The sequence below is a fragment of the Sceloporus occidentalis genome, unplaced genomic scaffold (assembly GCF_023333645.1).
Source record: "Sceloporus occidentalis isolate IW3139 unplaced genomic scaffold, rSceOcc1.0.p SCAF_2, whole genome shotgun sequence".
Classification (NCBI taxonomy): domain Eukaryota; kingdom Metazoa; phylum Chordata; class Lepidosauria; order Squamata; family Phrynosomatidae; genus Sceloporus; species Sceloporus occidentalis.
Genome location: NW_028316982.1, coordinates 181,765,822 through 181,782,541, shown reverse-complemented (window position 1 = coordinate 181,782,541; position 16,720 = coordinate 181,765,822). Strand labels below are relative to the sequence as shown.

The 16,720-nt window shown below is 41.7% G+C and overlaps 1 protein-coding gene across 5 annotated transcripts in view; it reads left to right on the top strand.

Annotated features, from left to right (window-relative positions):
• Window positions 1-2,049: 2,049 nt before the first annotated feature.
• GPM6B (glycoprotein M6B) overlaps window positions 2,050-16,720 on the top strand; it is a 148,600-nt gene continuing 133,929 nt past the window's right edge. For 2 of the 5 annotated variants that reach the window (XM_089511635.1, XM_089511634.1), the window contains exons 1-2: window positions 2,124-2,142; window positions 12,027-12,251. In XM_089511635.1, coding sequence (XP_089367761.1) covers window positions 2,139-2,142; window positions 12,027-12,251 — 229 coding nt within the window. In that variant the 5' untranslated portion in view covers window positions 2,124-2,138. Of the gene's footprint in view, window positions 2,143-12,026; window positions 12,252-16,720 lie in introns of those variants that run through there. The other 3 variants (XM_089511639.1, XM_089511637.1, XM_089511633.1) reach the window with 3 other exon arrangements.

The following is a 16,720-nucleotide window of genomic DNA, read 5'->3' as shown; positions in this document are numbered from 1 at the left end:
ACTTGGTCTACACACATTATAAGTGGACTTTATACATGTATAGCTGCACATATAGATGGACGTACCTGTGCATATATTTGTGTGTGTGTATATGTGTGTGTGTGTGTGTGTATATATATATATATATATATATGTGCATCCATCTATATGCACAGATGTGCCACCAGGAAAAGTGTCAGCAGGTATGCCACTATATGCTCCAAGCACATGTAGTTGTAAATAGAATGTGTGTGCTTCAGCTCCTCAAGGCGCATACATGTATACATATATACACATTATATACATATACATATATACAACAATGTATATATCTACATGCGCACACACACACACACATATATATATACATATATATATATATATATATACACACACACACACACATTATTTCACCCATGGGCGTGCATATGTATATATACGCGTACATATATATATATATATATATATATATGCACGTGTATATATACATATTTATATCTGTATGTATATGATATATATGTACAAATATGTATATATATGTGTGTGTGTGTGCATGCGTGTGCACATGCATACATCGCTCCTACATATATATATATTTATTTATATATAGTGCAAACATGATATGTGTTGGCAAAATAAGACACCTCCATCTCCATCACATTGGTGGGAAATGTGCCCAGGGAGATCAGAATATGACTACCGAAAGGAAACCCCCATTTGCAGATCTTGGAGGGGGTGTGTGGCACAAACCATACACTGCTCTGTTCACATTAAAACACACACATATGCATTTTCCACTAGCTCTCTGCCCCTAACATTGGAAACATCTGCTTTTCCCTCTCGCCAGCACTAGAAGTGGAACGACCACCGAAAGCAAAATAGAAGCAAGATTGCAGCGAAGCTTCATGGGAATTGTAGTACCTTTCTAAGTGTGGGGGGGGGGAATACCAGGACCGAAGCAAACATGCATTCCACACCAACACAACTTTGAACTGAATGTGAATCAGCCTGGGAGAAGGATTTGTGAATTCAGCAATTCACCGAATTTAGCTATTCCAGAGTGGATTTTGGATCAGCCTCGGAACAACTCCGTAATGACAGCGACTGCGTGTGATAATCTCTTGCGCATTCACGTGAATAGCCATGATTGACTGCAGGATGACTTTGGAATAGACTGGAAGTTTCCGTCGTGTGATAACGGCCCAGGGAAGGTAGGAGGCAGTACAAAGAGAGAAAACTGTATGCCAGATGGATAGACTCAACCAGGGAGGTTGACCTAAGAAGGACCTGAACAGAGCTGTGGAGAATAGGGAGTCTTGGAGATGTCTCATCCACAGAGTTGCCATGAGTCGGGGCTCATCATATAAGTGTAAATTCCTGCTTCTTAGACATATTCAGAATGGAGGACATTCCAACATTCCTCCTGGATGCATCCTGGAAAAGGAAGACCTCTGGTCTCCTTGAGTTTCTCACTTCCTGCTCAGGCACAGAAACCCACCTTGGGCAAGTCACACACTCTCAGCCTCAGAGGAAGGCAAAGGCAAACCCGCCTGTGAGCAAACCTTGCCCTGGGATAGGGTCACCAAAGTCGGAAAGGCCTTGAAGGCACCCAGCAAGAACCATCTGTGTCACCTCCTCAACCCGGATTAAAATGGGGAGACTGTCCTGGACCCCCAAAGGCCTTGGGAAGCCCCTCTCCCTCTCCCCCTCTTCTTCCTCTTCTTCTTTCTCCTCCATCTCCCCTCTACTTCCTCCTGCTGCTCCTCTTCTTCTCCTCCTTCCTCTTCCTCCTTTTCTTCCTCCCTTTCCTCTACTTCCTTCTCCACTCTTTCGTCCTTTCTTTCTTCTTCCTCCTTTCCTTCTTCCTTCCTTTCTTCTTTCTCTTCTCCTCCTCCTCTTCCCTTTCTTCTTCTTCTTCTTCCTCTTCTCCTCCTTCTACCTCCCCTCCTTCCTCCTCCTCCTGGGCCTTTGCCTCCTTCTCCCCACAGACCCCGCCCCTCCACTGGAGCCGGACTTGGCGCTGAGGCGGCTGCTGCTGCTTCTTCTGCTGCTGCTTCTTCTTCTTCTGCTGCTGCTGCTCCTGCGGAGAGGACCCTCCCGGCCAGAGGAGCCAGGAGCAAGGCAGCCTTGGAAGCCCCGCCACCAGAGCAGGCCAGGCCATGGGTAAGGGCTTCCTTGCATTCAGCGACCCCCTTCTCCTCCTCCTCCTCTTCCCCTTCCCAGCCTTTCCCTCCGGGGCCAAAGAGGTCCTCCCTGAAAACAAAACCAGAAGAGAGGTCCCTAGAGATGCTACTGCTGCCTCTCATCCTCTTGGGCAGAAAGGAAAGAAGGAAAGAAAGAAAGAAAGAAAGAAAGAAAGAAAGACCCTTTCCCCCTCTTGTGGAGGGCACTCTGGATATGTTCAGAGGTGCTCCTGGCACTGGCATTGTCCAGACTGCATCCACATTGGAGAGATAACCCGGTTTGGCACTGCTTTAACTGCCCTGGCTCAAGGCTATGGAATTCTGGGAGTTGAAGTTTGTTGTGGGGTCCAGAGCCTTGAGCCAGAAAAGACTTAAAGTAGTGCCAAACCGGGTTATGTCTCCAGTGTGGATGCAGCACACACAGCCAGACATGCAAAGAAGTTTAGGAGAAGACATGTCTAGTAGAAGCTGGAGCTCTGTGGGGACCTGAATTTGAACTCAGCTCCGCTGCCATGTGTCTGATTCTCTACTCTGGTGCCTTTGCTGCCTTTCTGTGTGTCTCTTTTATTTTACCATCAATATTTATTTGCTCTCCGGCTAGGATGGAACAAAGCTTTGAGAAAAGGGAGGTTTAGAGGGGCTTCCCCTCATTGAAACCTGGCAGTTTGGTCCCCTGGATACCAATGAAGGCTTGGTGCTTGGCATCTGGCCTATTTGGGTTGAGATGTGTTTGACTTAAAGCTTGCTTCATGAAAACACCTTTCAATGGAGCAGCTCTGAAAGTCATGGACCTTCTGGGTGTCCTTGGGAGCCCCATGGCAGCTCTTTGTGCCTTTTCCCCTCTCAGATTTGAAAAGGACATGCCACTGTCCTTCAGGCTCCCCAGCTATTTGAATGCATTGGAGCTCAGCCTTTAGAGTTGGGAAAGCATGGCAAAGATTTATTTTCTACTAATGTATTCCAGCTGTGTAGACTGTCTTTTTGTTTTAAAAAAAAAATCCCATGGATTTGTCGGATGGGATTGTGAGAATTAGACAGCCTGGATAGGTACAAGGCGACACGCCTGCCTGCTTAAGGCTTGCATAGTCAGCCAGACTTAGTGACAGAGAGATGGATTTGGTGGCCCTCAAAGAATGGGTGATTCACTTGTATTTTGTCAGTAAAGTCACTACTGGAATGAGGCTCTGCTTTTTGGGCACTACTGGTCAGAAAAGGTCAGAAATGATGGATTAGGCAACAGTGTGATACTACTAGTGACAGCAAAGGACATTGTTCTCTACTTTCCCTTAACTCAGAATTATGCTACTTTAATTCAGTCTCTTGTTGTTATCAAAGAGCCATTGGTCATCTTCTTATTGCCATTTGTTTATATAGCGCCATCCATCGGTATCTTATCAGGCAGCACTGTAAGACATTTTCATAAATGTCACCTATCTGTTCCCTTTTAAATAGTAAATCTGCTTAAATGTGTACAGAAGAAGGCTAGAACTGTGAAAGCAATAGCAGTCCGTTTATAAGTGCATTTCTGGAGTGGGGATCCCTGAAAGCGTAACATCAAGAATCAAATGTAATGAGTAACTTAACAAAGTTGATTGGTTATTTGCTTGGTCATAATAGTCATTTTTACTTTCTCATGAGAACACTAGCTTCCTCCTCCTAGTGTTTTTGACCTTAAGTTTGAATATATACAAGATGTTACATCTCAAAATACTTTGCACTCAGCATACAGATGCTTTTCAGACTTGATATTGTATAGTTCTGTTACAATGAGCCTTTTTAGTTTACTTGGTTGAAATGAATTCCATTAGCTTCTGGCTAAAAGGAAGGTTTAAAGCTCAAAGACAGCAGTAGAATATACCAGGCATTTCATATTAGCCTTATCACCACAAGAGTGTTACTTTTCAGGACATATTCCTGTGTTTATATGCACATCTTGATGTTTGTGGTGTGCACCTGGCTTTGGTTTGAATTTGTTAGATATATGGACATGGTGGCTAAAGCAAAAGGGGAAAGTAGATTACTTCTTGTGGATGTACAATGTCAAATTTAACAGACACCCACAAGCTGCTTTTAGTGTTTTAGGAACTTTAAGCTCCTGGATTGTGTGTTTAGAAAACTTTAGAAAAAGAAAATCTATAGAGTTTAACTTTGGCAAACAATGGGTGATATCTTTGTCCAAGTAAAGTCAATTGCAATGATTGTAATTTAGTAGTCTTTAGTAAATGAATGGCATTATACCTATTGTCCTTGATCCACTTTTAGTTATGCAAGATGAGTGTTAGTGAATTGAGGAGGTTGTGTGTGCTCACTGCCTTATGTGTAAAAAGACATATCCAACCAGTTCAGGATAACTTGGGTGAGCACTGTGATATGTTTGCATGTACACACACACTCATCCAGCTATCTATATGTCAGAGGAAGGAACTGGCAAAATCACCTCTGGGTATTCCTTGCCTAAGAAAACCCTATGAAATTCGTGGGGTTACCATAAGTCAACAGTCAACTTGAATACACCACACACAGGTCAATATGAACAGTGGCTGCATGCAGGGAGTCCTGCTTTCGCATACAAAATATCCTTCACTGGTTGTCTTTTTCTCTGTGGGTGCGTACTTCTCATTTTGGGTGTTTCTTTCAGACTTTCTTGATGACTTTTTGAAAAAAATGTTTGTCATGCTAAAATTCTTTCTGTTCATTCATCAAAGATTGTTGTCAGCAGTCTCTGAGCAGTCTTTGTGGCCTTGCAGCTGTTGAGGAGAATAGGCTGCTTAAAACTCCAACACTGAAGTTTAAGATGATTGGATTATATAGCACTAGAGCAGAATAGATTTGGCAGTCAATTGCTACCTGTTCATAAACACTCTAAGATTGAAATATTGGTAGGCAAACAATTAATAGTGCAATCTTACGCACACTTATTTGAAAGAAAATCCATTATATCCAGTATACTTCAAGAAAAGCATGCATAGGAGTATAGCCTGAGAACTCAGAATGATTCTTTTTTATTGTCAGCATGGGATATCTCCTTAATTGCTTCTATATTGTGTTTGAAACTGATTAATTGTTATGGAATATGGTGGGCCATTTGTTCTATTAAGATGCCCTTATGCTGCAAAACATTAAGACTTCAAATGTTTATCGACTGGCTAAATTAAATCAGGAGACTTAAAGCAATATTGAAGAATATTGATTAAACTGTAGAAGAAAGAGCCATAAAGATTGCCATCAAGGTGATGAGACAGGATAGGGAGATAATGTGGAATGCCTTCTGATTCTGATGTTGAAGCTTAATTTTTAAAAAAATATTTACAATGAATGCATGCTTGAAATCATATGGGAAGATATCAAGAACAAAGGTACACAGCAGCATTTAAAATAATGTTTTGGTAGATGCTGCATACTGATGATGAGTTCAGATTTCTTATAGACGTTTCAGTCACATCTGGATTCTCTGTTTCTTGGAGAAGGAAGGAGTTGTGGAGGAAGACGATACTGCTACAGCTAGTATTGGCAGCTGCTAACTTCAAGACTATTACAATGACTTTGGCAGTTCTTGATCAGATAAGCAGCTTTGGGAAGAATGCTACCATGGCCCACTTGCCTGCCTGTCTACCATGGTGTCCTGCTTCCAACAGTGAGCATGAGAAGAGAGCAAGGAAACAGCCTGCAGCAGTCTACCAGGTTTGCTGTTGCTCTGAATGCAGCTTATCTTTGCAAGAAGAGGAACTGGCTACTTCAGTACAAACTCACCATAAAATGTTCCTCACTGAAGTTCAAGTTTATGGAAGCCTTTGGTGAAAGACTTATTAAAATAGTCTGTCCCCCGTGATTAATGGATTCCAGATGACTTGAGTGGGGGTTCTGGCTAACAAGAGGGTGTGGTGGGACTCTTGAACCCCTAGTCACTCTGTGGAATATAGTGGTGAGCCATGCAATTGACACAATCATTCCCACACTTCAGGAAAAGAGATTCCACCTAAACATTAGGAAGTATCTCCTGATGGTAGTGGTGAAATATACTGCTTCAGAGTATGATGGTTTTTGAAGGTTTTTAAACAGACTGGATGGTCCACTGTTGGGAGTGCTTTGATTGTGTATTCCTGCATGGCAAGGGGTTGAAAGAGGGTGACCAAATGTCCTCTTTTTCCCGGACGTGTCCTTCCTTCTGTCCAGGGGTCTTGGAAGAATTGCCAAATGGCCTCCATTTTAGAGAGAGAGGAAGAGGCCCCACCAAGCAAGTCCCTTCCTTCATCATTTCTATCTGCTGGGGCTCTTAGTCACCCAGAGGTGCCTCTCCCAATGCAGCTGAACCCAAGGGAGAGGACGAAACAGGATGGAGCCCAAGCTTGACTCAGGCTTGCATCCTTCCGAGGTCGCTAAAATGAGTACCCAGACTGTTGGGGGCAAATTAGCTTACTTGCTAATTAGCTTACCTGCTGTTCACCGCTATGATCTTTGGAATAGCGGTATATAAATAAAACAAATTATTATTATTATTATTATTATGGAAGGATGGGATGCAACAGGGTGCCGGTGGGGCAGTAATGGCAGCAAAGGCCCAGCTGGGCACTATAGGTAAGCGGGAGCTCTGAGGTAGGCTGGGCAAGGAAATGGCAAGAGAGAAAGAAGGGTGACTGATTGGGCCAGGCTGCTGGGGCAAGCTGAGGCAATGGATGGGAGCCTCTTTGCACCTCTCATGGGCAGGATGGCTGGAGGACAAGCAAGGATAAGCCAAGCAGAACTGCCTCTGCCAATTGCTGCTGCTGCCACCACTACTGCTGTGCAGTGGAAACAGGTCAGACTGCCTGGATAGGGCCAGAGAAGGCATGGGCCAGATAGCTTGGCCTAGGGAAAGACTCCTCCTTCACTCTTTTCTTCTGCTCATCCTACTTGGGGGACACTGGAGCCAGCAGTAGTGTGCCTCCGGGAGGTCTCAAACTGACAGGTGACTTGAAGGTGCATGCATACACACACACACACACCACACTCATATGCATAGGGAAAAAACATATATAAATGCAGGGCTGTTGATACCATTGGGAACAACAATGCTGATGGATGGGACAGCAGCAATAGCCCTCCCATCCTCTTAACCTGGCTATCCCCTGCCTTGGCTGTACTCAATAATATCACTGTATACAAACCACATGGAATTAATTTATATTTATATTAGTGTTTTTAGTGTCTGATTTGTAATGCCCTACTTTTTTCTTAAATGTTCAACATCTTACAGTGCCTTGTCCTTCTTTGTGGTTATTTGGGCCCAAAACTGGCGGGCCAAATAGAGCAGTTTCCAGCTGCTTTTTGAGCATGGCTTTTAGATGACACATGCCTTCGAAGGCTGTCTAAGGCGGCTTGAAGCTGGTGGCAAAAGGAGCAGATTCAATTTGCCCCTGCCAGCAGCCTGTTTGGGACCATGGTGGCAGACCGCTTCAGGAGTGGGCTGGAGATCTCTCTTCCCAGGCCATCTACTTCAACCTTCAGTCACCCTGGATTGGATAGTCCTTGTGGTATCTTTCAGATCTATAATTTTATTATTCCCTTTCCCTCTAAGTAGAGTCAGGACAGCTCCCTGATATGTATGTGAGCTGAGGACAATGAAGTAAGATGGGAAATAGCTAGAATACAAGTATTGAAAGACATATTCTGAGTTCAGTCAAACATGAGTTAAAGTTTATTATCAAGCCTATTCTGTTGCAGGGATGATGGTAATTTATTTCCCTGAATTCTCAGCATCTCCCCATGGGACTTTTTATCTAGAATCGAGACACCTTCTATTCCTAAATGGCTCTGGGAGCCCTCTGCTGTGTTCTATGAAAAGTTTCCAAGATACTTTTTATATATTATGTTTTAGATATGTTTTATATGTGTTGTTAGCTACCTTGGGTCCCACTTTGGGAGAAAAGCGGGATAAAAATAAATAAATAAATAATAGTTTGATGATAAAGCCACTTGTCAAAAGTAATTTCAGACTCTATTAGTGGATGTATCCAAGGACACACCTGGTTCTGCTCATTTCAATCAGTTGTAGTTATGTGGGCTTTGATGTGTTGACCAAGTGCTTGACCAAGAAGATTATCGCACTGGGGTTAAAGCGTTCCCCCGTGCGTTCTAACGTGCCCACGCGGGGGCGCGCACAGAGCGTGATGGGAACCCAATGGGGCCCAGAACGCTAGTTTACTGCACACAGGAACGCCGCCGAGTGTTCCCATCGCGTTCTCATTGAGTTCCAGGGGACGCCATTTCTGGGAACTGTTTCAAAGCGTTTCAACTGTTTCAAAATGTAACTTGCTGTAGTAATGGACTGAATGAGGGTCAGTAAAACTCAAGGAGTTTATCCCACTGGGGAAAAAGATGGGAACATAGCGTGATTCTCCCATCAATATCGTGTGATTTGGCAAAGATTATCACACAATGTTGCAAATATCCCATGATTAGCCCATGGATAATGCTGCTTTTTATTCACAGGACTGGAATAAGGACTGGAGCACAGCTTTGGCGCAGCCTCCAGACTCTTAGGATGCATGCATCATTTAAACAGCATACCTCCAAAGTGACCCGAAGCAGCTTTATTTTGGCAGTCTATATGAGGCCAAAAATTCCTCTTTATTCATGGGATAATCTTGGGGTATTTACGATGTCATATGATTTTGTGTGATAATCTTTGCCAAATCATGCTATATTGACGGGAGCATCCCGCTATGCTCCTGTCTTTTTCCCCAGTGTGATAAACTCCTAAAATAATCTGATGTGTTGTAGGTGGGTGGTTTGTCTGCCCAGTGGAATGGCGTTCATGTTGTTTTATGTTGGTTCCATTTTCCTAAAGCATCCAATCTGCAATTTGGAGGTGATCTTTGAGTGGCATGGCCATGAGAACCCAAGTATTCTTGGTGTCACAGAGCACATTTTATCCTCTTAGGTCATGCCCAAACTGCTCCTCTATGAGTGGGGAACATTGCTTTTCTTGGCTATTTTGGGTGGGTGGAGAGGGTTCGGGTGGCTTTGTGGGTTGCAAAATTGGCCTTGGGGCCACCTGTGGCCCTTGGGACATCCTTTGTCCACAGGCAGATAGGCTGTCTACAAATCTGTTTGGACAGAGACAGTTATGCTGAATTTACCCCAGGTCTCAGCCACCTACCATTTGGATTGTTGTCATTCATTGTTTGTGAGAGTGCCTTGAAGTATGGTCTTCAAATGATACAAAATTAGCCAGCAAGATTTGATCTGGCCCATGTGATAAATTTACATCATTTGTGTGAATGATGTAACTTTGTAAGTCTCAGGATTGGGGAAAAGGTGGAATGTAAATAAATAAAACAATAATAATTACAGCATGCTTTTCTAATCTACACTGGTTGCCAGTCTGCTTCTTGGCCCAATTCAAGTTACTAGCATTAACCTTTATAGCAGGAGTGGGAGAAAGTGAACCTCTCCAGATGTTCTTAGACTCAGTCTGCATCTGCACTGCAAAAATAATACAGTTTGACACTGTTTTAAATGCCATGGCCCAATGCTATGGAATTTTGGGATGTGTAGCTTTGTGAGACTTTTTGCCTTCTCTGTCAGATTGCTCTGGTGCCACAACAGACTTTCATAGAATTAAGCCATGGCCAAGTGGTGCCAAATTGGATTATTTATGCAGTATAGATGCAGCCTTAAACTCACATCAACCTTGGCCAGTACGACCAGGGATTGGGATTCTGACAGTTGTAATGCAACAACATCTATAGGGCCACAAGTTCCTTACCTGCATTTCAATGACTTGGGAACAGATTCCCCGAATCTAGTCTCTTCACATGTGTATGTGCTGAATCTTTATATTATGCTCAGATACTCTTTGCTAGATGTCCCTGACAGGTTTTCAATAACACAGATGCATTTTGACCAGTGGCCTTTTCTACTACTGCTCCTAAACTATGGAACGACCTGTCGGAGGAGATCCGTCACATTTCCACTCTGGTAGCTTTTAAGAAAGCACTCAAGACGGATCTCTTCCGGCAGGCCTTTCCAACTTAGTTACCCTCCCCAGATATAGAGATATTTGTCCCCTCATCTGTCTATTTCCCCCCGCCAATGTTTCTGCCTAATTTTTGGTTGATCAATGTTTTTAATGTTTTTAATGTTTTTAATGTTTTAATATTATTACTGTTTAATTCTGTTATAGTACTGGGAATGGGGGGGTAGGTCTAGGGTTTGATTTTTTAACTCTATTGTAATTTGTTGTATTTTATTGTTGTAACCCGCCCAGATTCTTCGTGATTGGGCGGGCTAGAAATAAATCTATTATTATTATTATTATTATTATTATTATTATTATTACTATAGTGTTGTATTTTTCCAATTCTTTCTTTCATACTGAGCCTGAACAAGACTTCAGCTATAGATTTCTGCTTTATGGACATACATCTTAATGGTATTAAGTTTGGACTATGCATATTTTATATAGGTATAATTGATTTACTATATCTTTTGAAGTTGTAATTTATGATTATTTCATTGGTTTACCAAATAATTTATGTCCTGATCGTTGGTTTTCCATTGGTTTTGTAAGTTAGGTCCTATATTATTTATTTCCACTGTTTTTTTTCTTCATTTGCTGAAGAAACAGATCAGTATGCAGCACTTGGCAATGGCGTTAAATAAGTTTCACTCTTCCTGTATTTTTCAATACCTTGTTATGATGTAGGAGTTTTGTTAACAAAACAAATGAAAATGTTTGCTAGTAATCTAAAGAGGTTTGATTGGGAGACTTTATTAGTGGACAAAAAAAAGCTAACAAACTGCTGTGTTACTTAAATGTTAGTATGTAACCAAATAAAAAATTAATCTGAAAAAAATTAGCTAGGGGTAACACATCATGGAAAGTTTGTGTGACAAGAAATGTTACAAAAAAGCAATAGAAACACCATAGTGATGGTGCCTTACTGAATAATAGCTGGCAGAGAGCTTTATGGGACATATTTAAATGCCATGTTTTAATAGACACAAGGTGAACAGTTTGTGGTACCATTCCTAATTATTTAATAGTTGACTGTAGTGGTTGAACAAAGAGCTATGACTCCAGGTGGTTCCCCAAGTAGGTTGCTCCTCCCAAAAATTGAGGCAAATGTTGTTCAAAATACATTACAGGCATTCCCGTGGCAGCTGGAGTATGTAAATGATTTTGATTGTGTGAGTACTTGGGTTTGCTCACAGATAGTTTTGGAAATTTTAAGTACTAGGAAATATTGTGACTGGCAAATAAATCTCTGCTTGATTTTGACTAAATCAGGTATAATTGTTGAGTTTTACAAGTTGAAGTAACAAATCAGAGAAGTCATCATACTTTCTGGGGCCATGCCCCCTGCATCAAGAGCAGGCCACCCTTCATAAGTTGGAGCAGTGTGTTCCAAGATTCCCTGAACTGCTGCTGAACCAACATCCATAATTTGGGCCCTGCATTATGCCAATATTATTCCCTTTAGACATTTCCAGTGACTACCAGATGTTTGAAAGGGGAACAGTCCTGGATCAGTGTTTTGTGCTTTATCTTGTTAAAAGCAGAGGGCAACAAGGAGTTGGAGAAAGGACTTGTACATATTTGTGGATGTGAGTGGAATATCACTACCTGAAATGTTTGAATACAATTTCTCTTTCATGTCAGAAAACTCTGCTCCTCTCTAAAATTGGGATGGGGAACCTGCACTCCCCATGCCAGAACTGTCATGTTGCTAACCTTTATTGGGCCTGCAGCAAAGGTTTTGAGTGGGGAAGGTAAGGGGCAGCACCAGCAGCAATTTTCAGGCCTTTTTGCTTGACTATCTGCCTGTCAATCCATGTCTTCCTTAATTGTTCCCCTTCTGTTTCTGTGCTTGAGTCATATAGAACCTGGGAGATGGAGTGGAAGTGAATCTCCAGCAGAAGACAGGGATTTGAATGAAAAGGAATTAGGAAGAGTGACTGTTCAGTACTTGCCACTCATGATGTTGGGAAGGAAGAAATCAGAAGAAGCAGAACCCTGTGTGCTCTGTCTTCCTTCTTTTCGGATTCAGCAGTGCCTACTGAAAATGCCCAAACAAGAGCATGGCCTGGCAGAAGGCTCATTCTCAGGTGTTTGTTTCCTCATTTGTCTCTCTCTTTCTCCTTTGCCTGCTCCCAGCTGCTAAGAGAATGGAAGTCTAGTAGTGCCTAGAACTCTTTTCCTAATGATGTGAAATCCTCACACAGAACCAGCTAGGTCTGAAACAGAGCATTGCATCCTATCCTTTCTTTTTTGTTGTTGTTGATGTTGTTGTTGTTGTTGTATGCCTTGAGGTTCTTTCTGACTTATGGTGACCCTAAAGCAAAGCTATCACTGGGTTTTCTTGACGTATTTCTTCAGAGGGTGTTTGCCATTGCCATCTTCTGAGGGTGAGAGAGTGAGACTTGCCCAAGGTCACCCAGGGTGTTTCCATGGCCAAGTGGGAATTTGAACTCTAGTCTCCATAGTCCAGTGCTCAAACTACTGCACCACACTAGCTCTACTTAACTAGTACACTTACTTAATTTACATAACTAGCCCAAATGTAAAGCAGCAGCTTCTTAGGGATATGGAAGGCAAAAGAGTGGCCTCCCTTTGAATCTGCCCTTGCCGCAAGGATCCAGTTGACAGATAGTCATTTGGGAGGTGATACCTTCCTGCAGCAATGTGGCACCATACATGGAGAAAGTGTCACTAGTTCATTTCAGTTTGTCCTGTTCAGATTTTCTACCCTTGAAGCAACAGCAAAAGCAACCCTTTTACTCCCAAGCTGTAAACAGTAAAAGCCAATCTATGCATACAAACTAGGCGATGAGGTAATAAAAGTAGTTTCAGAGTCTGTTTTTCCCCTCCTTTTAATTTGCATATGGCTCCCCCATCCCCTGCTTGGGTCACTGTCTTGAGATAGAAAAAAAGATGCTGTAAAGCAAGGACCACTATAAGGTGATCTTGTGCCAAGTGAAAATAGTTGGATCTGGCTGCTGGTTAACTGTTCATGTGTTTGCAACTTCTCTTTTCCCACCTTCTTTCTCAGACTCTACCTTGTTACATGCATGAGAAACAATCTTGTAGCCAGATTCCTTGGCATGAGAGATGCTAAACTGAATGGGTCTTGAACCAGAGAACACTGAGGTTTTCATAAGAGAGGAGGAAATGAGCAAGCCAGTTTTTCCCTCTTTTAAAAGGCCTTAGCTAGAGAATACCAAAGGAAAGCTGATTATACAAACATTAGCTTTCTGCATCACCTTCTCTTCTGAGAAGATTAATGCCACTTTAAAAAAGAGAGACAGCGATGGAGAAAGGATGACAGGCACATTTTAAACAACAATTTCAAAAGTTAACTTCAAAAGCATCAACTACAATTTACCGGTATTTATGTGCTTAAAACATTCATTAAACCTATTTTCATTTTTTTTAAAAATAGCCCAATGTGATGTTAAAAAGGTGTGAAAAATTCCCACAAACATCCTAGTGCAATGTAATAAAGGCAATAAAACACCCAGGTTCTCTTATTGTTGATCAGAATTTGCATTAGCTACTAACTCCATGCACAGATGTTCAAGAACATACTTTTAACTGCCTGGAGTAAGGGCTTCTACATACAATTTGGACGGGAAAAGAAAGACAAATGTGTTTGTGTTTAAACTGTGCTTTCTTCTCTTAACAGCTGGAGGCAAATCCTGAAAGAAAAGCAGCCCCCTTTCTTCCTATTCAACTGTACATTTTGTCCGGAGCAGGATTAAAAAGCCTTTGTGAGACACAGTAATGGTCAAATCTGATTAGTATTGGTCATTATAGTTGGCTACATTTCAATTGTGGGATCCTTGAGTTCATTCTACTCTTAAATCTTCACTTTTCATGTACGTGTTCCATTTTGATGAACATGAAAATACTAATTTCTGGCCAAAAAGTCCACTGATCTTGAAGTTTCATTGCTTTTTCATCTACTTTGTCCAGATACATTCAGAATGATAAAACATTTTTAATTTCTTTCCCACAGAAACATGTAGAAAATGAGAATTCCAAAGAGTATTTTTACATAGTCACATGTTCTTATTTGGTGAGCAGACCATGCTTACTGATTTTCAGTGCTACTTTCCATATGTAGAGCTTCATGATGAAGCTGTATTGGACTGCAGAATGTAATATTAAGAGATTTTGGACTTTGGTCCAGAACACACTGCAGAAATAATTCACTTTGAGACCATTTTAACTGCCCTGACTGACTCAGTGCTAGGGTATCCTGGGAACTGTAATTTTTAGTATACTGTATTTTCATAAAAAGAAAGCATGTTTTACATTATTTACATGTAAGCTTATAATGTAAACAATTAATTTGAGTAAGAATATCATAAACAGGAAGTGTAGTTTTGTGAGACATTTAGCCTTCTCTGTCAGAGGACTCTAATGCCACAATAAATTACAATTCCCAGAATTCCCTAACACTGAACCAGAACAGTTAACACGGTCTCAGACTGGATTATTCCTGCAGTGTGTTTTGGACCTTTGGGGTTTTTTTTTTCTTATTTAGGTTCTTTCTTTTAGATGGACATCAGAATATTATTGTTTTAATGTTAACACTTACCACTTCCTTTTGAAACTTGTGGTAATTTATTGCTGTATTTCTTACTGCCAAGATGAAGGTGGATTGTTCAAATATTTATTTGAAGCACTTGAGAATTCTACACTTTGACTTTTAAAGCTTTTGAAGTGAGCCTGAATTCCATTGTTTGTTCATACATGATTGTGAAGTTCACCTAACAAGATGGAACTATCACATGGACATATACCACCTAGGACAGTTGTTGGTTTCATCTTGTACCCAATAAATCTATACCACAGTGAATGTGGGCTGTCCAACAAATTTCCTGCTTAAGGCTGGGGTAAGTCTCAACCTGGGGAGGAATGTAAATACATTCAAAGAAAGAAAGATAGTGTTTTTCCATTTTACTCCTTGGATGAGGTACTATATGCGAAAAGTGGTGGAGAAAGAACATTTTACCACTGGCGACAGTTGTGGTGTGTGTAAAAGCTGAGTGATGTTTTTCACTGTTAAACTCAGCAGACTTCAGTGGTGCAGTAACTTTGTTGGTGAAATTTAGTGCAGCCTAGATCAATGATGGCAAACCTTTAAAAGACCGAGTGCCCAAAGTCAAAGGCATTCTCACACCGGGTGTTAACCACTGCCATGAGGCAGAATTTCTGCCGGGGGAGGGGGAATGGGACTTCCACCTTCCTTGGGTAGGACTTCCCCGGAGTCAGTTGAAGGCCTGGGAGGACAAGAGGAAGAAGAGGAACATGTGCACACCTGTTCCCCTTCTTCCCCACCCTCCCGTGCTTTTTGTTGCCTCCAGAGAGGCCGCTGAAGGCTTGTGAGGGCAGGGGGAAGAGGAGGAACAGGCACGTGCCTATTCCCTCTCTTCCCCACCCTCTCCAGAGAGACAGCTAAAGGCACGGGAGGGTGGAGGAGCAGATGCATGCCTGTTTCTACTCTCCCCCCGCCCTCCCGTCTGTTCGTGGCCCCTCAAAAATGGCTTTGCATACCAGAGAAGGTGTGCATGCTATAGGTTCATCACCATGGGCCTAGATCCTCCATTTTAGGCTTGATTCACACATTGGTCTTTAGATGAGATTCAATGGAATGTATATCGGAACTAAGAAAAAAACAATTTAGGAATTGCAAATACAGTTGCCCCTCCATTTGCTCCTGTGAAGAGCAAATGGAGGGGATTGAAATGGGGCGCGCTGTGGGCACGTGCCCCCATTCAAGGCTATGGGATTTGAATATCTCTGAGTCTCCGTTTTCGAGGGGAGAGGGTCCGGAACAAATTTCCAGTGAAAATGGAGGGCTGATTGTACATGTCCAAACAGATCAGAGTCATGAATGCCTCTTTATTCGAATTATGCAGACTTGAATCATTGTGAATATTTGAAAGTAATAAGGGGGGATGGAAAAGTGTTGGACACATGACTTTCCTGAAACTGAAGTCTTCCTCCTTAATTGAGTTGTTTGTTTCTTCATTGTGCCATTGTTAGAGACATTTTACTTAATTATAAACAGGTGACCTGGGTGAACCATCAGACATCTTTGATGTAGGGGGGAATGGTACTGTACAAAGGTTGAGATTTTGAGCAGGTGTCCTTGAGAAGACATTTTGTGATCTTGTTAATTTATGTGATATTTCCATTCAGAATTGTAAGTGAAGAGGGGGCTTTAACATGCCACTTTCAACAATGTAGTGTCCATTTAAGAAAACACTTTATCAATGTAAATCTTTATTGCAATCAAGATGAATTTAAGTTCATATTTCTAATAAACAAATAGACCATGAGCAATGAAGATTTGGCTGATTCACATTAATAAAAAGAACAATTCTCTCCCAGTCCTTCAGTGGACATGTGTTATGACCAAAGTTTCATTTGCAGAATGGCAGACGCCTTCATCCAACTGGAAAGAAGCTATTACAAAATAAACGACATTCTGAATGTACTTGCTAATATACTCATTTTTCAGCAAAAGAGTGCTTTTGCCATATGTGTATGTGTAAAATTGTAATAT